Raw genomic sequence first — 22600 nt, 5'->3', positions numbered from 1 at the left:
GTGACTTTGGTGGTCCGCTTCTTGCTATCTGGCTTGCTCGCCATATTGAGCGACGCGCCCCGAAGGGGCCTTTGGGACCTGGTTTGAATGGCTCCTCACAAATCCGACTTGTAAAGTCTAGAGATGAGGGGCAGAGGGCAAGCGCTCAACCAATGTTAGACCATGGGCCAACAGAGTCAAATGGCGGCTGGTGACGACAGACAAAGACCAAAAACGAAACCGAAAGTACTTCAGGGGCACCAGTCAACTTCCACCGGCCGTTGTTGTACAATTGCGACCTGGGTATCTCGGGGACCAAAATCCCGGGCTGCTCATCGGTGTAGGCTGCAAAAGTTCAGAGTGGAGTAAGTCCGGTTCCCGGCAGCCGAATCGATTTCTGAAAAGAGCTTCTATGTCAGCAGGGTAATATCCATAAGAACCCGTCGTCTATATCAGGATCCGTGACAGGATATACGCGGGAGGCGGCGAGGGTCTCGGGAGCTCTGTGCTCATGCGACCATCTTGAATGCGCGCTAAGCTCCTCCTCCGTTAGTTGGTTTATTAAGCTCTGAATGTCTAAGCCATCACCACCTCCATCAGAAAGCCTTGGACTCGAACATAAAGCCCCTTTCAGCAAGAAATGTCCTCCAAGTAATGCAACCTCTATATTCCTGGTCTTCCTGACTCTTGTCAAGTCAAGTCAAAGAATTTATATAGCGCACTACATACCCAGAGGGTCTCAAGGCGCTTAGGGAGGGGAGGAGGATTACTTGTCAAATATCCACGTTTTAAGTTGCTTTCTGAATGCTAGGTGGTTCTGGGTAAGGCGAAGGTAAGTGGGGAGTGAGTTCCATGTTTTAGCTGCCAGGTATGAGAAGGATCTGCCTCCCATGGTGGTCTTGTTGATGCGAGGTACAGTGGCGAGGGCTTGGCTGGAAGAACGTAGTTGACGGGAGGGGGTGTAGAAGGACAGTCGTGAGTTGAGGCATTCTGGTCCGATGTCGTAGAGTGATTTGTGTGCGTGGGTTAGCAGTCGGAAAGTGATCCTCTTATTGACGGGTAGCCAGTGGAGGTCTTTCAGGTGACCAGAGATGTGTTCGTTACGCGGGATGTCTAATATGATCCTGGCTGAGGGGTTTTGGATTCGTTGGAGTTTCTTCTGGAGTTTAGCGGTAGTACCTGCGTAGAGGGTGTTTCCGTAGTCCAGTCGGCTCGTGACCTGAGCATGGGTGACTGTTTTTCTGGTTTCGGTGGGGATCCAGCTAAATGTTTTTTTGAGCATGCGAAGAATGTTGAAGCAGGATGAGGATACGGCGCTGACTTGTCTGTTCATTGAAAGTGAAGAATCCAGGATAACGCCTAGGTTCCGTGCGTGGGCTGTCGGGATGGGTGCTTTTCCAAGGGCTTCCGGCCACCAAGAGTCGTCCCATGCTGAGGGGGATGTACCTAGGATGAGGACTTCTGTTTTATCTGAGTTCAGTTTCAGACGGCTGTGTTTCATCCATTCGGCAACTTCTTTCATTCCTTCGTGTAGGTTATTTTTGGCGGTGCTGGGGTCATTGGTGAGAGAAAGGATCAGTTGAGTGTCATCCGCGTAAGAGATGATGTTGAGGTTGTGTTGGCGGGCGATGGCCGTGAGGGGGCTCATGTATACGTTGAAGAGGGTGGGACTGAGTGAGGATCCTTGTGGTACGCCACAGATGACTTCAGTGGCCTCGGACTTGAATGGTGGAAGGCGGACTCTCTGGGTTCTTCCAGTGAGGAACGAGGTGATCCATTCAAGTGCTTTTCCTTGGATTCCGATGTTTCTGAGGCGCTGTAGAAGGGTGCTATGGCAGACTGTGTCGAAGGCTGCGGAGAGGTCGAGGAGGATGAGGGCGACTGTGTCTCCATTGTCTAGTAGAGTTCGAATGTCGTCTGTTGCTGCGATGAGGGCGGTCTCAGTGCTGTGTTTTGCTCGGAAGCCAGATTGTGAGGAGTCGAGGGATTTGTTGGCTTCGAGGAAAGCGGCGAGCTGGTTGTTGACAGCTTTCTCGATGACTTTGCCGGGAAAGGAAGGAGCGATATGGGGCGGTAATTTTTGAGTTCGGTGGGGTCCGCTGTGGGTTTTTTCAGAAGGGCGGTGAGTTCAGCGTGTTTCCAGCTTTCCGGGAAGGTGGCGGAGTTGAAGGAGCAGTTGATGACGTCTCGGAGGTGCGGTGCTATGACGGAGTCTGCTTTGTTGAAGATGTGGTGAGGACATGGGTCTGTGGGGGATCCTGAGTGTATGGAATTCATCAGGCGGATGGTGTCCTCAGTGGAGATTGGGTTCCAGTCGTTAAGGGTGTTCAAGGGGGGAGAATGTTCAGCATATGGTTGGGTGGGTTGGTCTCCGGGTTGGTTGTCGAAGCTGTTGTGGATGTCTGCAATTTTGTTGTGGAAGAATAAAGCCAGGGAGTCGCAGAGGGCTTGAGAGGGGGTGATGTCGTTGGAGTTGGCCAAGGGGTTGGTAAATTCCTTGACGATGTTGAAAAGTTCCTTGCTGTTGTGGGCGTTGTTGTCTAGTCGATCCTTGAATGCTGTTTTCTTGGCCTTTCGGATTAGTTGGTGGTGTGTGCGGGTGGCGTTTTTGAAGGAGTCCTTGGTGCTAGTGGTTGGGTTTTTTTTCCAGATCTTTTCAAGGGAGCGGCAGAGTTTCTTGGACTTCTTAAGATCATCGTTGAACCATGAGGCCTTCTTGCTGCCAGGTTTGCTTTGACGTTTTTTCAGTGGTGCTAGGATGTCGGCGGTGTTGGATAACCATAGGGTGAAGTTGGCGGCGGCTTGGTCTGGGTTAGAAGAGTGGGCTGGGGTGTTTAGAAGGAGCGATGAGGAGATCTGGTCGATGGTGATTTTGTTCCAGTTTCTTTGCAGAGTTGGTTGGAGGTGGTTGGTGGGTTTCGGCTTGTTGTAGGTGAAGTGAACGCAGCTGTGGTCAGTCCAGAGGAGGTCCGTAGTGTGGCTGAAGGAGACATGATTGCTGGAGGTGAAGATGGGGTCGAGTGTGTGACCTGCGATGTGGGTGGGGGAAGTGACCAGTTGTTTAAGTCCGAGGTTGGCGAGGTTGTCCAGGAGGGTGGTGGTGTTGCGGTCGTTGTTCTTTTCAAGGTGAAAGTTGAGGTCTCCCAGAAGGATGTAATCTTTGGAGGGGAGCGCGTGTGGAGTGATGAAGTCTGTGATGTCTTCACTGAATTTTGCGCGGGGTCCTGGTGGTCTGTAGAGGAGGGTGCCTCTGAGTGTGGTCTTGGGGTCGATGTGGATGTGGAAGTGAAGGTGTTCAGAGTTGGCGAGGTTGACGTCAGAGCTGGTTGAGATGTGGATTGATTTTTTATGGACGATAGCGATTCCTCCTCCTGTGTGGCCGGTACGGTCCTTGCGTGTGATCTTAAAATCTTCAGGGATGGCAATGGTGATGTCTGGGGCGGAGGAAGCGTTCATCCATGTTTCTGTTAGGAAGGCGACGTCTGGAGAGATGGTGTCTAGTAGATTCCAGAGGTCAATGGCGTGTCTGTGGACCGATCGGATGTTGAGAAGGATGCATTGTTGGTGGTTGGGGTCGGGAATCTGTGGTGTGGTCGTAGCGGAGATGTTGTCGGTGCCGATGAATTTGCAGGAGTAGCAAGAGAAAGGTCCATGGGTGTGTCCAGGAGCGGCTTGGACGCAGTTGGGGGCGCGACCGGGGTTAAGGGCTAGGAGGGTGGCGGCATCGTAGGTAATGCGGGAGGGCTGGGCGGTGCGAGGGGCAGGGGGTCTGGCGCTGGGCGTGGTCCAGGCGCGGACGGGCGTAGACGGGCTTACCTTTGGCGCACCTTTGGCGTGGCCGTAGCGCGTGGACGCTGCGCGTTGGAGCATCTGGAATTTGAAGGATAGTGGAGGGGGCGGAGCGTGGGAGGGGGAGCAGGGAGGCGTGGGCGTTGGGGATAGGGACGGGCTGCAGGCACAACAAAATGGTGTCCAAACAACAACAAGGAAGGACAGCACTACGCTATGGGCGCAATCAGGCAATCAGGGGGCAGTGCGGGAAGAGCGGGCTAGCAGTGGAATGAAGGAACAATAATCAAATCTTTAAATAGGCACACAAAGCGATGCGGAGCACTACGCCACCGATCGGGAGAGGAGAGGAGCAGCGCTACGCACACAGCCACAATTTAGACTAAATATGCAGAGCAGGCAGGGCGGAGCGCTACGTTAAGCCTTGAAAGCTAGAGCAATTCAAATGAGCAATAATGCAGTGAGAAGCAGCGTAACGATACCACAGCAGCGCTATGATGTCGGGAGGAAGGCTGGAGCGACCGCTTTCAATGAAGTCAAGCAAGTCACAGAGAATCCCCAGCTTGGCCGTTCCTAGTGATTCGTGGGTGGGAGGGGGAGCAGGGAGGCGTGGGCGTAGGGGGAGGGACGGGCTGCAGGCACAACAAAATGGTGTCCAAACAACAACAAGGAAGGACAGCACTACGCTATGGGCGCAATCAGGCAATCAGGGGGCAGTGCGGGAAGAGCGGGCTAGCAGTGGAATGAAGGAACAATAATCAAATCTTTAAATAGGCACACAAAGCGATGCGGAGCACTACGCCACCGATCGGGAGAGGAGAGGAGCAGCGCTACGCACACAGCCACAATTTAGACTAAATATGCAGAGCAAGCAGGGCGGAGCACTACGTTAAGCCTTGAAAGCTAGAGCAATTCAAATGAGCAATAATGCAGTGAGAAGCAGCGTAACGATACCACAGCAGCGCTATGATGTCGGGAGGAAGGCTGGAGCGACCGCTTTCAATGAAGTCAAGACCACTCCCAAGTTTATAGAACTAACTTAGGGAGCAGAGATGTTTCTGTATTATTGGCCCATATGTTGCATTCACCTCCAGTATCACTACAGAGTCATACAAACTCTTGAATTCAGAAACGTATTAAAGTTCCAACTCTTACCACATTAACTAATATTGCTGTGCCATGTGATAAATACTGCTCTTATCATCAAGAAGCACATGTGCTAAAAATCCTGCCTCTGTGGCTGTACCCATTCTTGATTCGTGTTTCAAAAAGGTTTTTGATGTGTCTTTATCTATGCTTGACTTCCTTTGGTGATATTCTTGTTGTGATTTGTATATTGATTTTAAACAATAAACCCAAATATATATATATATATATATATATATATATATATATATATATATATATATATATATATATATATATATATATATATATGCATGATATTAAAATACAGAATATTCAAATAGATATTTTGAGTCACTGAATATACAATTATTTAAAATAAATGTGTTCATAATCGAAAAACAGTATATATTTCCTTTTTCTTTATATTTATGGTAGGGCCAGTCCAAATTGTTGCACAACATAGGCAGATAAACCGGAATCTGCACAGCAAAGGTGGCCCTTAGAGCAAGTTGAATATTTTTATTATGTTGTGATTGTAAGTAGGTAGCAAATTGCATTTCACCCAAGACAGCACAATTGCACGAATCGAGACAGAAGAATCTAAGTTCCTCATAACTGTGCGCGAGCATTACAGACTACATTCACAATGGACATTTTTAATTATTTTCACACGTTGTGGCCATCTTTGAATGTTTTTTATTTAAATATAACAAAATCATTTAAAGATGGCCACATGACTTATGTGTACATGCACAGCAGCAACTTGGACTGATTTTCCTTTTGCTTAAAGAAAAATCATCCTTAAGTGATTGCTGTACCTACATGCTCACTCACAACAGCCTTCTGGGAAAGAATTAGCATTGGCAAATTCACACGTTAGACCCATTGGTTTTGCCAATGCTTGTTTGCATGAGCATCCATTAACAGAAAGTCTTTTCTTTGGAAAATAATGACGTGGTGGTCAAATATTGGTGAAAAAGTCTGACAATAATGAAAAATTACAGATATAATAGTAATCTAAGCAATATATCCGCAACAGAGAGCTAGCAATCTCACCTAAATTTCTGCTTGAAAGCTAGCACAATCTACCTGGGGACTATGTAGAATATTATGAGGCTTTGCAAGTATTACAAAGGTTCTTCTTGTAAATATTATCACCGTTAGAAAAATCTACAGGTAACTCTGATCTTATTTTAAAAATACTAACATCAATTCTTGATACTATGGTGTACAGTGGAGAAATATGCAGTAGAAACACAATTTTGTTCTTTAAAAGTGTCTAATCCCTTGTTGTGTTCCATACATTAGGTTCATACAACAGTAGTGTATTGTTGCAGTACTAACTAGTCATTCTTCCCTTAAAAAAAGGTGGTTTAAAGAGAAGAAAGATAAGAAAGAATTACCCAATCATAAATGCTCACTAAGGAAACTGTTTACTGAAGAAATAGAGGTAGTTATTTACACAAAGAATAAAGATTTTATAACTGTACCTGTTCCCAGTCACCCCAACTTTCAAATACACAGGAAAAAGAGAAACAAATACATTAAAGCTAAGAATGTTTGAGATGAGCAAAGGAACAAAGGCAAGTCTAAAAGATGCAGGGTTTCAAAGAAACACTCAAGCTTAGGTTTGGGGACCATGAATTATCAGATAATGTCCTCCCAAGGCTTATTATAAGCCATACAGAACTATTTTAGATTCCTCTATGATCACCCACTGAGTTAATCTCTTGGAATCGAATTATGCATTGATTTTAGCTTGAATTCTTCAGCAATGGAACATCCCTCATTGTCAATCTTAGTTCAGCAGAATTTCAGCTACAAAGCTCAGCAATCAGAACCAAAATTGACTTACATGACATTCTTACATGTGAATCTCTGTTTGACAAATGTGCAGTTCCTTAAATAGATCTTTTAAAACGATTGCAAAATATTGAGGAACTTTGTATGATAGAATTCAAAGAAATTGAATCTCTAATTATTTGGAAAGATCAGTTTGAAAAGCGGTCTAGAGTTTACATTTTTGTCACATATTGTTATTTTTTTTTACTTTAGGTGCATCATTTAGGTCTGTGTGAAATGTAAACTATATAGCAGAATAATTTTGGGAACTTCACATTACATTTGTAATGCAAGGTTACCAATATTACACCATCACACCACTACCTGGTAATTATGTACCATTCGCAGGAACAATGTACAGTCAATGGTGCAATTCAAGCTAATTTGCTCTAAAAATATGTGGTGCTCTTGTTTAAATGCATCATTGTGCCAACTATTGAAGCTCAAATATACATAGCTTTGTGTAATTTTGCATAATTATGCAAATTTAAATTATGCAAATTTCACACATTCCTAGCATCCATGTAGTTGCTTTGGTTTTGTAAAAGTACCGAAGGTAAAGAATAGTTCAAATTTAAGAACTAATATGTATGCCCCCTATTAGGTATCTGCAAACAAAACAGGTGATGGACAGAATGTGGATCAATGTCACACATTCACCCCAGTCCAAAGATCTGGGCCCAAATCCATCGTTGTTTTGCACTCCACACCACCCTGGGTTAGACAATGGCGATATGCAAATCAGCTCTGACCCTGTGCCCCATGGGAACAGTCCAGTCCGAACTACAAAAGCCATGTCCTTCCCAGAACGGAATCAAGCATCCGAGGACCGGACCGGTTTCAAGGTAACACCTCTCATCAGCCCGGCTAGCTTGACTCCAGTGGTGTGGAGTGCCTGGGACCCACGTCTGAGCATCCCCAGCTCACTTATGGCGGCAATTGCAAACAAAACAGGTGATGGACAAAATGTGGATCAATGTCACACATTCACCCCAGTCCAAAGATCTGGGCCCAAATCCATCGTTTTTTTGCACTCCACACCACCCTGGGTTAGACAATGGCGATATGCAAATCAGCTCTGACCCTGTGCCCCATGTGAACAGTCCAGTCCAAACTACAAAAGCCATGTCCTTTCCAGAACGGAATCAAGCATCCAGGACCGGACCGGTTTCGAGGTAACACCTCTCATCAGCCCGGCTAGCTTGACTCCAGTGGTGTGGAGTGCCTGGGACCCACGTCTGAGCATCCCCAGCGCACTTATGGCGGCAATTGCAAACAAAACAGGTGATGGACAGAATGTGGATCAATGTCACACATTCACCCCAGTCCAAAGATCTGGGCCCAAATCCATCGTTTTTTTGCACTCCAAACCAACCTGGGTTAGACAATGGCGATATGCAAATCAGCTCTGACCCTGTGCCCCATGGGAACAGTCCAGTCCGAACTATAAAAGCCATGTCCTTCCCAGAACGGAAACAAGCATCCGAGGACTGGACCGGTTTCGAGGTAACACCTCTCATCAGCCCGGCTAGCTTGGCTCCAGTGGTGTGGAGTGCCTGGGACCCACGTCTGAGCATCCCCAGCGCACTTATGGCGGCAATTGCAAACAAAACAGGTGATGGACAGAATGTGGATCAATGTCACACATTCACCCCAGTCCAAAGATCTGGGCCCAAATCCATCGTTTTTTTGCACTCCACACCACCCTGGGTTAGACAATGGCAATATGCAAATCAGCTCTGACCCTGTGCCCCATGGGAACAGTCCAGTCCGAACTACAAAAGCCATGTCCTTCCCAGAACGGAATCAAGCATCCAAGGACCGGACCGGTTTCGAGGTAACACCTCTCATCAGCCCGGCTAGCTTGACTCCAGTGGTGTGGAGTGCCTGGGACCCACGTCTGAGCATCCCCAGCGCACTTATGGCGGCAATTGCAAACAAAACAGGTGATGGACAGAATGTGGATCAATGTCACACATTCACCCCAGTCCAAAGATCTGGGCCCAAATTAGGTATCTGGCATGCCCACATGGTATGCATAAGCAAGCAAGAGAAACTGTAGTAAGATAGGATCAAATTTGAGGAGGGTTTCAATTTTTGAAGAGCAATCTCAAGTTCATAATATGGTGCAGGCATTAAATAAGAAGACCATATGCATTTCTTCTTGCAATCATTTTGTTTGATTGGCAATCCTCTCTTGTAAGGTGGCTCGGCTCCTCTTTGACCCACAAAAAAAATACTTTTAAATAACACTTATGGAGGTTAATGTAATATAAATCATTTGTATTCAAGGCAACTGAGGATTTTTGCCTCTGTGAATATTATATGATTAGCAGCAAGGAGAGGTCATGCTTGTGGAGGACTAACTATAAGTGGTCTTTGAAAATATTTATTCAGTACTGTACAATGTCTAAAAATTGATTTGTATCCACAACCCAGCCTTGGTTACTTTTTAATGTATATTTACCACTGGTGACCCTACATAGTGATGTTTTCAGGCCAGTGCAGGGGCTCATCACAAGGGATATTTAAAGCGAACTAAGCAGCTGTGTGCTAATCATAGAAGACCTAATGCCAAGCTCTCTAATCAAGTCTTGGAAGTCTATGGAGAAAAAGAGAGGGCAGAGTCATGGAATATCTCAGAGGCACAATTCCAGGGCAAATTTATTTTTTTATTTCAAAATATTTTATTGAGAGTAAATTTTTCCATATACAAAAACAAAAAAGCTGACAAGCAAGGGGAAATTATTTTAAAACAACTAAGGGAGTAGGGTTGTTTAGTCGTAAATGGTCAATTAGAAAACAACATTCCAGAAAGCTCGTCCAGTATATGTGTACATGGCCATTATATAATCGATTATATGGTTTCTTTTTAACAAGCTTTTACATTTCTCTCTAACCTTCACTGTCATGCTAATGAATTCAGCAATCATTATGTTCTATTCTGAAATGTAACCCCTTTTTTCCAAATTAAAGACAAAATATTGTTGGATCCGTTTGTGTACAGTAAGGTGATGGACAGTAACGTAAGCATGTGAAATCAGAAGGCTGTTATAGTTGTGACTGATACAAGTTGATTTAGAAGCACTTTAAAATTAAATTAGTTTCAAATACTGTGCAGTAATGTGCAATATGTTTTTTTTCTTTTAATTTCAAATAAATATTTTCAAGCCACAGTTAACAGCTGAAGTGAATTAAAACCTCCAGTGGGCCTAGGTTCAAGTTTTTTTATATTTAGCCATGAGCGTTTTTAGACATCGAGTGCCAGATGAACCAATTTGTAATTGTAATTTCGTTAGACCTCTTGCAAGGCATCTGTACTGTGGCTGAATTTGTTTCCCAGTATATGAAGGCAAAATAAGCAGCTTTTTGTCAGTTCCGATAAAAAAACTTTTCATGGACAGAGGGTGCAAAGAAGGTCTGTGACAGAAATTCTGTCAGACCGAGCAAGGGGAAGTTTTAAAGAAATATGAAAGGAGAAGAGGCATCTGGAGAAAGAAGGCAGCCACAGCCCTTGGAGGGAGTTTCGGTGGTGCGGAGAGGCGGGGCGGTACAGGGTGGGGGGTGCTAAAAACTGGAGTATGGATAATTGAAGGTAAGTAAACAATTTAATAAATAAAACAAATTTCGTAGCGCACCCTGCATCACATTTTGCGATGCAGGGTGCGCTACGAAATTCGTTTTATTAATTAAATTGTTTACTTACCTTCAATTATCCATACTCCAGTTCATAGCACCCCTCGCCCTGCATCTCCCCCGCCCCACCTCTCCGCCCCACTGAAACTCCCTCCACGGGCCGTGACTGAAAGAAGGATGCGACGAGAGAGGCAAGAGTTTGAGACAAAGCATGATAAAGAAATAGCGAGAGAGAAAGTGTAGAGACAGAGTGATGGATCACAATACATTTTGGACTCGTGCTAGTTCCAATCGTATATGGGGAGTTAAGGTAGTGCATGCTTCTAACACCTTTTACGGCGGTGTAAAGAAAACAGAATTCTGGAAGTGGCAATGTGTGATACCAATGTTTCTGTACATTTGTTGAGAACCATTTTGTTGTGGTGGTGATGTGTTTTGTTGCTTTTGTGCTGCTGTGTTTTTGTTCTCGTTTTATGGCAATGTGATTTTATTGGGTTGTAATGGTACTGTTGTGTTGTTTTATATTGTGATTGCTTTGTTGTTTCCTTATTTGTTTTAATTGTGTTATTTTACTTTGCATTTATTATGTTATTTTCTGTTGTTTAGTATGAATATGACAACAAATGCTGCTACATTTCCAATAAAAAATAGCCTATTCCTTGAAATGTCCCATGACAAGTGACCACTTACCACTGCCTAAGGTGGTAAAATAGTTCTGCTCTGGCTCTTGAACTAATAAAGACACCAGTCAGCCCAAATTTGTGGCAGAGACTCTGGGTTATATATACATTTGCAGTACACACTTTGTGACAGCCTTTTCTTATGTTAGTGCTCCAATAGTTCACTTTATGTGAAACAGCCTAGAGAGCTCACTTCCATCTCATTCTAGCCATCTGCTATCTTGTTCATCTGACATTTATTTTACTAGTTTGTATGTTTAAACAAAATCAGTTTCACCAATGTGTTCCAAACTGTTTAGAACCACAACTCAATTTATAGAAGGACAGACTTTCATGACCCATCTAGCTTTAATGGACATGATGCAGGCGTTTTTTATTGTAACTATAGCATTGTGTTGTAGTGCACTCTCATTTACTAATTTCCATTGAAATGAGCACTAAAGGTGCACAGACATACCGTTTAATGCTAAAACTATATCGCACACAAATCAGGCTTCAGTGGTTTATCATTTGTTCATCACCAAGTAAAGTGTCTTGAGTTGGTTTGATTTATTAAAATCTTTGTTTCCATCACACTCCAGATGTTAAAAAACATATACTTCAAGTTCAATCTTTATTTCATTGCTTTGCAACATAAAAGATAACAATAAAATACAATACAGAGTAATACTCAAAAACAATAATCAATACTACATTTCATTATACTCAAAAACAATGGTCAATACTACATTTCATTATAATTAGACACCCTGTTATAAAATCTACATTTCATCATATTTGGGACACAATATTGTGGTTAGGATTTGTCACAGAAGTTAAATAAATATTTAAAATATTAAAAATTCGAGTTAAAAAACACATTAAATTGGTTTATAACAGCCAGGCAACACACGACTTAACTAAACATGGTTCGTGGTTTAAGTAGTTTCATAGGATAAGCATTTTTTTAAAAAGAAAGAGATACTTTCTGTCTAATGAAATTTACGGCCAATAGAAATTTACTGATTCCGAACACAATTACTTGTCTGGTATCCGTACTTAAGATCCTGCCAGCTTCCTTATGGGAAGTGGAGCCGATGTTGTAACACAAGGGAACTATCCATTTTTTCCTTGCGTTACCATAACTAGGGCAAAAAAACAAAATATGTAGAACATCCTCCCTTTGATTGTTGGTGCACAAAGTGCAATGATCATTGTTTATCTTCCCCCAGCTTTTCTCAATGGCCTTTGTCCTCAAGGTCCCATATCTGAATTTTATATACAATATTTTAGCCAAGGGTGGCTGGATCTCATCGAAAAATTGTTCAAAAGATGCCTCATTTTTCACCATAAGAAATTTTTCGGTAAGAGGACCGTGCGTTCTTATATACACAGAGTCATGGCTCACATATGACCAAAAAGACAGTTTGACTATTTTCTTAGAGGCAGAGTTTAAAGATTCCGGCTCATTCCAAAAATGTGTTAATCCAATCTTAATTAACCAAGTTTTTACTTGTTTAAACCAGAAAATTTTACTGCCACTATCAAGATCAAGGACTTCTTTCAAGCCATTTTTATAATCAGTTAGTTCAAAAGTTGTCAATAGTCTAGCCCACAACAATAATGGTCTCAGCATTGCGTGATGGTCAGTATGTTTGATATTTAAATCAAGGAATAAGGGTATCAGTGGAGTATTATTAGGAACTTTAAAGAGTCCCCTGATAAACGTATTCTCCTGTATTTCAAAGGTCTTCTTACATACTGGACCCCAGATTTCTGCCCCATACAGGGCGGCAGATTGGACCTTATATCTAAATAGCTCTAATGCTGGGGTTACTGCCTTGTTCGCACTTTTATTATATCTCTGTAATATTGGAAAACAATTTTGCTTAATACCAGTTTTGATTTCTCTAACTGTGGGCTCCATCCCATTGACGAGTCTAGTAGGACCCCCAAGTATGTAAAACTATGTTCATAATCTAATTTTTGGCCGTTTAACATTACATTTCTTTTAAAACTTTTGTGCGGGTTTAGTGCCATGTATTTAGTTTTTTTTATATTGATTTCTAATCCTTTTAAAATACAATATTGCTGGAACGTGTCTAATAAGGTCTGTATGCCGCGTGGTGTTTGTGAAATTAGAATCGTGTCGTCCGCGAAGAGGAGGGACGCTACACGTTCCCCCCCCAATCGGGGCGAATCGTTATCACCATTTTCCATGTAGGCTGCAATATCATTAACGTAAAGGGAGAAAAGTGTGGGGGCCAATACGCATCCCTGGCGTACTCCTCTTTTTATGGGAATTGGGTCTGTAAGTTCCCCATTTGGGCCCCACCTGACCTTGGCATAATTCTCCTGATGCAAACCCATCACAAGTTTTAGCAATTCACCGGGGAGCCCCTGCCTATTCAGAGTTTTCCAGAGTAAATCACGAGGAATTAGGTCGAATGCTGCTCGCAGGTCTACAAAGGTCACATACAAGTGACCCTTGCGGATAATGACATATTTCCAAAACAAGCAGCATAGCCTAAGTACCTGGTCAATGGTTCCCGTTTTTTCCCTAAACCCCGCCTGGTATTTGGATAAAACTGACTCGTCCTCCAGCCACGTATTTATTCGTTATGTGTTATATCTAAAAGACTGATGGGATGATAATTGGCTGGATCGCCACGGTCCCCCTTTTTAAAAATAGTAATAATTTCTGCGCTATTCCATGTGTCCGGAATATGATCACCTGCCGCAACGATGTTAAATAAGTGGTTCAAATAGGGTGCCCAAACATCGACATTGTACAGGTAAAGATCACCCGGAATTTTATCAAGCCCGGGCGCCTTCCCATGCTTTACCGTGGCAATTGCTGTCTCTGTTTCCTTTAAATCAAAAACTACCAGCGGGTAGGTATTGTCTGGTAGTATGACAATAGGTTCATCTATCACAACGTCAGTAGAGGTTTTGGCTGCATACAGCAATGTGAAATGATTAACCCATGTTTCCTCATCCGGAAAAACCTTCCTAGAACCTTTTTCCTGTTTATTCCCCTTGGCCGCAAGTTCCCAAAATTGTCTCTGGTCCTTATTTTTAGCAGCTGATAACATACTAAGCCATATTTCCTCATCCCAAAGGGATTTTACTTTTAATATTGTTTTGTTATATGACTTCCTTTTATCTCTAATTTCTATTGGACCTTTCCTTTTAACAACATCAATCAGTGCAGTTTTGGCAAAGCGACATTCCTTGTTATACCAAGGTTTTTCCATCAGTTTCGCATTTGCCATACCCGCCCCTTTTTTGGTTTTTTTTGTAAGAAGTTCTAACAGTTTGCTAAAAAGGGATTTGTGTAATTTAATAAATTCTTTGGAATCGCATCCTTGAGGACAATATGAATCAAAGGTATTTGCAAAAGTGCAGTAAATGTTAGCCAATAGGTCCTCTCTTTCCACTATGTAAGCCCATTTGACAGCCCTATGGTTGTTACTGAGGATGATATTATCTATTATGGGCAAGGTTACTAGACCATGACCTCCCTCAGTGTCTCCCGGCCCCTTTAATAAACTTTGAAGAAAACTAGTTTCTAGTGGGCAGTGATCACTGTCAAATCTCTCTTTAACCTTTAAGTCGATTGTGAATGGCCACAGGTCAAAGGAGATGATAACATAGTCTAATTTACTTTCATAGTCTCGCCTCTTAAAGGTGGGTGCTTTCGGACTATCGGATGGCATTCGCCCATTACATGCTCTCAGGCCATAGGCTGTAAACAGCCTTGTGATCTGAAGAGCCAGTGTGGTACCAGCAACCGTTCCATTTTCGTTCAGGGCAGGTATCCCATTAGCAATATCCTCATCTTCGAACAATTGGGCTATGCCTGTAATAGGTTCAAAATTACAGTTCATGTCCCCACATAGGATTACACTTGCATCTGTTTTTAATGTATCCATGAATGTCTCCAATTTCCCTATGCATGGTGACTCTTTGTGGGATGGGTGGGGACTATTGTACACATTAAAGAGGTAGATCACCCTGTTGTCCACTGTGGTCATTTCCAGACCAAGAATGTCTGGGGAATCAATGTTAAGCATTTTTATACCTATATTAATGGATACACTGATCCATATTAGAAGACCTCCAGATGCTCGACCTCTTAATGAAGGCACAGCCTCTACTTGATAGGATTTATAACCAACCCTGTACATCTGCACTGTGGCCCATGTTTCCTGCAGTACACAGATATCAAAATTGTTCATATATTTATTCCAATCCGGATCGCATAGTTTCGCACGCACCCCTGCTATGTTCCATGAAACGAGTGAAAGCAAGGGAGATCCCTCATTTGTCCCAAAGTGCACTGGAGGAGTAGATAGAGACAAACTACAATTAACTCCATCACCAATTGCAACAATACGTGTGCCTACCTTTGGGCATCTGGTCCCTTTTTCCTCATTAGACCCTTCAATACATGAGGTATTTACATCCCCCTTGTCATCCTTCCTATTCTTTAAACTTCAATCACACTCCTCCATACCGCTAAATGCATCAAACCTGTTTGATAGCTCTAAGGGTGCAAATGGCATCAAGTGAGCCATTTTTCCAAATTCACCAGTGTTGTGACTAGTGGGTATAGTGTTCCACCCATGTGTCGCAGGATTCGGAGCTAATTGGTGCATATAAGCGGGGTTCCTAGCTATCTCCATATTAGAAAAGTGGTTGGCAAAGGGGACGTTGTTAGTTACAAGTTGGGGGGGGAATACTGTGGATCTTGGATAATAGTAAGTCAAAGGGCGCGGTACAATACAGTTATTTTCATTGCCATAGGGCCAGTTCAGGATGTATTGTACAGCTTTTTTATCCCTAAAATTTACAACGACAATATCTCCCCCTATGTCTTTAGATCTTCCACCCAACCATGACAGGCGTCGGACATGAACTATTTCACCGTTTACATAACTGGCCTTGGGTCTATATAATGACAGCCAGTGCATTATTTTATTTTTTAGTTGAAAGAAGCCTTCCCGTTTACCGCCTGCCAATTCCGGAACACCAGTAAGTACCACCACATATGGTACGGCTTCCGGCGGGAGTTCGATGGGTGGTCTCCTGCCCTGGCCCCCTCTTACATGGCTAGTTCCATTCTCCTCCGATCTTAAAGGTCTATTTGGGGGGATACTTGTTTCCCTTACTTGAATATTGGCTGGAATATCAGGAATACAATTCGGTGTTATAATTGGTCTAGCCGGTGTTGTTTTCAACTGTTTTGAATTAAGTTTGGGGGGATGTTTACTTCCAGATGGTGCTCCTGTGGGCAAGTGGTTCGAGACAACCAAAGTAGCTGTTTTCTGGTTATTATGTGTGGTGGGTGCAGAGGGGGTTGCAACAACTGCATCCTGAAAAGAAGTATGTACCATAATAGGAGCTTTAGGAGGTTGTTGTACTATTGTTGGCCCTAATAACTTGATTGAATTCCCATATGCTGTCAGATCCACATCTATTTTCCCCAACCTTTGTTCTACTCCCTTAAGTCTTTCCAACATATAGCTTCGCACAATCAGTTCTATATTGTCCAGAAGAGTTTTAGGGGAGTCTGGTTGAGGCCCTTCAGCCGTTATAACGTGAACGATGTCTGACTCTGTAACTGGGTGGGAAGATGGTATCACAGGTGTTAGAGAAGCTAGTGCAATTCCTGTTGTTTGTTTAACAGCCAGTTCTCCCATAGCCACATTAATAGTAGAGTTGGACTTCTTCCCAAATTCAGTGTGGCTTATTTTAGGCTTGCTTAGGTCCATTCTCTTCCGTCTCTTTTTTGAGGGTGGAGGGCCATGTATTTTGTGTGGCAAGGGCCTCAAGTTTTTACCTCTTACTACCTTCCCCGGCCTAGCTGTAGGTGAAATCATAGTCTTAAGTGGATTGGGTGTACTAGGGGGGTCAGGTATAACAATTTGGGTTTCTGACTGGGTTGGCGTAGAGGCAATAGCAGGTGCTAAACATTCCTTAAGTAATAAGGGCACACTAGCAGTTGGTGATATAGTGTCTGAAATTGTAGTGTTATGATCATTGTCCAGGGTAACAGGAAAAATGGGCTCAGATAAGGTCCTGTTCTTGATGCGTTCAATAGAACGACGGCGATCTGCCCGCCGCTCTGCTAAAAAAAGATCTTTTGTTCCCTCGGGAGCAGCTTTAAGAAAATAGTTGTCCAAGGTTCGATTTAACATGCCCCCGTTTTTGTCTGAACCAGCTATGGCAGGGCTAATAGCAGTTGTGGCCATCATAATGTAGTAACAATAAAGAGGCAATAGTAGTGGGTAAAACACTACTTACTCATCAGTTGGACCAGGAATTCGGGCCCAGCCCGGTCTCTTCGGGCCTCTGAGGGCCTAAGAGGGCCCGCCCTTTGCCCGGGCTTAGCCCGGCGCGCCCGCGTGCGTCCCGCGACGCGTAGGTTGGTGCTAACTTTTAAGCGCCTCCAGGCGCGGAAATGGGGAGGAGCGGCTTCCTGCCGCAAGGCACCCTGTGAGTCGTAGTCTCCCTCTCTCAGCGGCTGCGCCGAGATGGCAGAGGCTGCGGCGGCAGGGGGAGACAGGTAACAGGAGCTGGCAGCGGCGAAGCGACAAAGCAGGCAACAACAGGTGAGGCTGTGGGTCACAGAGTGTTGCGAGCAAAAGAGTCCCGTAGCGCGATGAAAGAACCCCAAAAAATATACTTCGTTTTTGCCTTCCTAACTTCTGAATGTGTACAGTTCATTCACAGGTATTTACATGTTGTTTTATGTTACAAAACAATGACATCCTACAGTCTTGCAGTTCAGACTCTGTTTTTCCCATCAAGATTGTCATATATTATAATTCCATTTACTTTTCTTTCTCTGAAGGCAATTTGAGAGAAGTTTTTAAACACCCATCCCTAAGTAAAAACAAAATTAGAATCAACTTGTTAAAAGACATACCCTTTCTCTGGCCTCTCTCTTTGAAGCACAGCAAATGTGACATGATAAATACAGAATCTAAAGGCATCTTTATTTATTGCTTGATGAGATACACTATATTGATACCTGTTCTTTGTTATAGTCTCTTTTAATGTATTTGACTAGGAAATTAAAGAGCTGTTTTTAACAAGCCAGAAAATATAGAAATTGTACAAAATATCAGTTACAATACTGTTATCCCAAGGTGGGCTTTGCTTAGTTGTCACCAAACCCCATTGAATGTTAGTTGGATCGATGTATGTCATATATGGGTATGCTGCATATATCACGGCTTAAACATGTGTGCATACTAATGAGTGAGTTTTTCTGCATTCGGAGGGGAGGGTTAGTTAGTGTCTGGATGTGTGAATGAGTGGGTCAATTACTGAATGAATGGCATCATGAAAGAAGATAGTTGTGAGAATAAGTGAATGAGTGACTAGAAAGACGGGTTAGTGGTTACTTGGATGGATGATTGGATGGGTGTTTGAATGGATGGATAGATGTAGACATTCAGGAGAGTAGTTAGAGATAGTATAGCTCTTTCAGCTCCCTCCAGGAGTGGGGTCTTCCCTCCACAAGTTAATCTTATTGTCCAGAATCCTGATTCATTCAATGTTTTTTTTTCTTACAAAGACCAGGTGCGGGGCAGGGTCTCTTTCAGAAGGAGGGACAGAGTTTAGAGTCAGTTGTGGACATTCTGTGACTACAGCTGCATCTTCTCCCACAGATAACGCATATCTCAGTGTCTGAGTCCATTTGCAAACACGTGACACATTTATTTATACTTCCTAATTGTTGACAGGTATAAGTGCCAAAAAACACATTATGCGGATCACACAATACACTTCCTCCTATTGTGCATTTGAGAAAGCACAGTGCTGCAATATGGCTGTCTCTTTCTACTCATTTGCTATTTGGGCCTATCTTCTATTGAACAAAGGTTTCCCAAATGATGATATCAGTTTTTGTCTGCCCATCTATTTTTAGACATATTACGTGTGACAGTGAGGCAGTCAGATATATCTTGTGTAGCAGTTCCATACTTCATAGAACCCAACAAATATCACATGTGACAGTTACAAGCCTGTCTAACCAAGGTTATTTGTAAGCATGTTAAGCATATCAATATTGGATGCCTGTATTTCTCTTTATATGCATAGCCTAATAACAACTTCAAATTCTTTGTTCTTCTTTCAGCGGAATTTTTATTTCTTCTATGGGGCGTTTACCTCTGCTATGCAGTACGGACAGTTCCATCAGCTTTTCACGAACCCCGCTATATGGCTGTTGCAGTTCACAATGAGCTGATTATCTCTGCAATATTTCAAACAATTAGGCAAGTGTTCTGCATGGCTAGTAACTAACCTGATATTTTGCATTCATCGTGTAAAACTCTAACGCAAGCGTTAAACTTGTATTGCTAAGTAGACCTAATCTGAATACATGAGTGTTGAATTAATGTTATGCTTTGTTTTCCATTAAGCTCAATCACAAAAGTTAGAGAATAGGGTGACTTCAATTTTAACAAAGCATTATATAAGATATCACATAGGCTAATGAGCAGTCAATTGCAATGCATATAGAAATATTTCTTCTCATATGAATCAAAAATGAAATTATGATTTGACTCTGGTAAGTGACTAAGGGCACCATTCAGTGATGGTAGATGGTACCCCTTTTCATTTAGTGGAAGGGGAAGTGATGATTTGTTGCTAGCTGCAGTGGCAGGCAATCAATGGTAGCAAACTATTTGCCATTGGGTCAGCACCTGTGAGGCATCAAGAGGTCAATAGTGAAACAATAGCCCCGCAGCCCTTGCTGTGTGGTGGGTGAGCTCTAGGGGGCCTTTCTACCCTGTCCTGAGACCTCCTGACTGGATATGGACTGGGGGGCCACCTCTGTGTACTTTGCAGGGGCTTCCCACACACATTTCCTTATGCCACTGCAGGTGGCATAAGGATCATAGACCCGCCCCCATGTTCAGGGAGAAGCTTCCTTTCACATTAATGCCATTATTTTTTTATTTCTCAGAAGCAAGGTTCAGTGATTTGTTTCTAAGAAACGAAAATAAATACTGAGCGGCCAGTGCAACATGGCTGCCTGCACAACATTCAATTTTGCCAGAAGGGCTTCTGCCACATGATGCAAAATGATCAGCCAGCACCTACAAGATGGGGTTATCTAAAATGGGCAGGTGATTTGCTTCCATGATTGTGGAAGCAAGAAGCCCTTCAACTAAGCGGACCAAATGGGCTCTTTGTAGCCATCTTGGCAATGTGTGAGCCCATGGTTTTCACTTTTTAAATATATTAAAAATAATCATAACTTTTCCTTTATACATGCAGGCAGGCTATTTTGGGTTAGCAACTAGAGTCACAGAAACAGGCAGAATACCTACCTTATGCATGGTCGTAATTCATGCATGTTTGAATTTCAGTCTGTCCTATGAAACCATTATGCTGCAGTTAACATGTATAAGCAATGTGAATTCCTTTACATACATTCTTGACTTACTCATGGACGATGTTCACCAAAATATATCGGGTAGTGGAAGTGCCCTCACACACCTTTTGACCTGAATAACATCACACAAGTGACATCATCATGGCCTTTGACCCAAAACTTTCCCACAAAGTGATGTCGCATGATCTTGATTAGTTTACAGTAATTGACATCACTGAAGTTCCATAATAACTCTTGACTAATATAACAACACAAGTGTCTATTTTAGATACCACCGATATTAGGGTGCGAATTAGCTATGCTGGGGACCTTGCTCCTTTCTCTTTGAATGAAAATGAAATATTAAGTGGTTGTTGTGTGTCGGCATTGGCTCAACACCTGTGATTCTGGGCTAATCACTTGATCTCCCCATGCCTATGGACAGCTCCTGGATATCTTCTTGGAAGATAAGCGTGTTATATAAATCTACAGATATATATATATGTGTGTGTTTTCATCCCAAGAATATATTTAAGGTTTTATTCAAAAACATACTTTTAAATATATTCACGGTAATAAAACACAGCAACAATTTGTTTAAAAATGTTCATTCCGTCATGGATGTGCCTCGGTAAGCCATAATCAGTGCCAGAATTTTGCCATTAGTGCTTTCCATATATCATGGGTGGCTTCTATGTTAAACATTACCTCTAGTAGGCAAGGGCCAGCATTTTGGTTGTCTCTTCCCAATATGCCACAATTGTGCTCCCTTATGCCAAGAATTATGCCCAACTTGCCCGTTCTAGCATTTTGCCATGGGTGTCCCCTATGCCAAAGAATTTGCCCCAGTATGCCAGTTCCAGAACCTTTCCATGGGCATCTCCAAATGCCAAGTGTTACCTCTAAAATGGCAGTGCCAGTATTTTGTCACAGGTGCCTGTAATTCTAGGACTTGTATTTAGTATACCAGTTCTAGCCTTTTGCAGTAGTTGCCTCTATATGCCAAGAATTACCAGATATATGATGCAACAATGAAAGCCTTCACACCAAAGGCTTTTACAACAAAAGCTAAAGGGCAAGGATGGCATGGCCACTCCAGTTTCTTCGTGGAAAACCAATATCACGCTGTCACATAGGGAAGCATTTCAGAAACTGCAACAACAAACGTCATTTTTACACATACTTTTACTTCGATTACCATTAGAGCGCCAAATTGTAATAAATAGCAAAAAATGTTTAAAAGACATGTAAAAAAATATACCTTTCACTTACCATTTGGCGTGCAAGCAATTTGGTGATATGCCAATCAATGTAACCGCCTTCGGGAAAGAAACTGTTCATACCCAGGGGCATTAAAGAGCACAGGGCCATATGTATGAAGCAAATTCGTATTCGCAAGCCTTTGCGAATGCGAATTAGGAAAATGATATGTATGAAGTAAATTCTGATGTGAAATAAGGAATCGCAAAATTTGTGATTCCTTAAATGCAATGTATGAAGCCCAAAAAAATTCCAAACTGCCCTTAAGGAATTGCAAATTACCACCAACGTCTAGTTGGTGGTAAGTTGCGATTTCCTTTAAAAATGCACATTTCAGCATTTTTCAAAGTGCCGTGTGATGTGTGTATGTGTGCCACATGTGCACGTATGCATATTTCAGGGGTGCAACAGGGTGTCCTTTGGACACCCCTGCACACTTGAAATTATTCTCAATTTGCGATTTTCAAAATGCGAATCGCAAAATTGAGAATACCTTCCCATTCATTCCCATGGGCCTCCTGGCCCATAGAAATGAATGGGAAAGTATTCCTTAATAGCGATTCGCAATTTGCGAATCGCAATTAAGGAATACTAAGAATTTGCTAAAAAAAGCAAATTTATACGTACATACCAATTTGCGATTCTGAAATAGCGATTTCTTAAAAATTGCTATTTCAGAATCGCAAATCGGTACCTTCATACATATTGCCCACAGTATCTTATCGGAGGTTGGAAAATCGTCTTTCTTTACTAATTTGTGAATATTTGCAGTATGCCAACAAATATTACCACAACTGTGTGCCACTCTATTGAGGCATAAAGGATGTGTTGCTGTGTTACATTATTTTCTTGTGTCACGTAATTTTCAACAAAATGTAATGGTGGTTCTATGACCTGCCCGTTTATTCGC

The 22600-nt window shown here is 42.7% G+C and overlaps 1 protein-coding gene across 1 annotated transcript in view; it reads left to right on the top strand.

Moving 5' to 3' along the window:
* GPR158 (G protein-coupled receptor 158) overlaps positions 1-22600 on the top strand; it is a 1459961-nt gene that overhangs the window by 1333754 nt on the left and 103607 nt on the right. The window contains exon 8 of the mRNA XM_086939967.1: positions 19186-19324. Coding sequence (XP_086796093.1) covers positions 19186-19324 — 139 coding nt within the window. The remainder of the gene's footprint in view (positions 1-19185; positions 19325-22600) is intronic.

This window comes from Lissotriton vulgaris, chromosome 10 (assembly GCF_964263255.1).
Source record: "Lissotriton vulgaris chromosome 10, aLisVul1.2, whole genome shotgun sequence".
Lineage (NCBI taxonomy): Eukaryota > Metazoa > Chordata > Amphibia > Caudata > Salamandridae > Lissotriton > Lissotriton vulgaris.
This window is presented reverse-complemented; position numbering and strand designations above follow the sequence as displayed.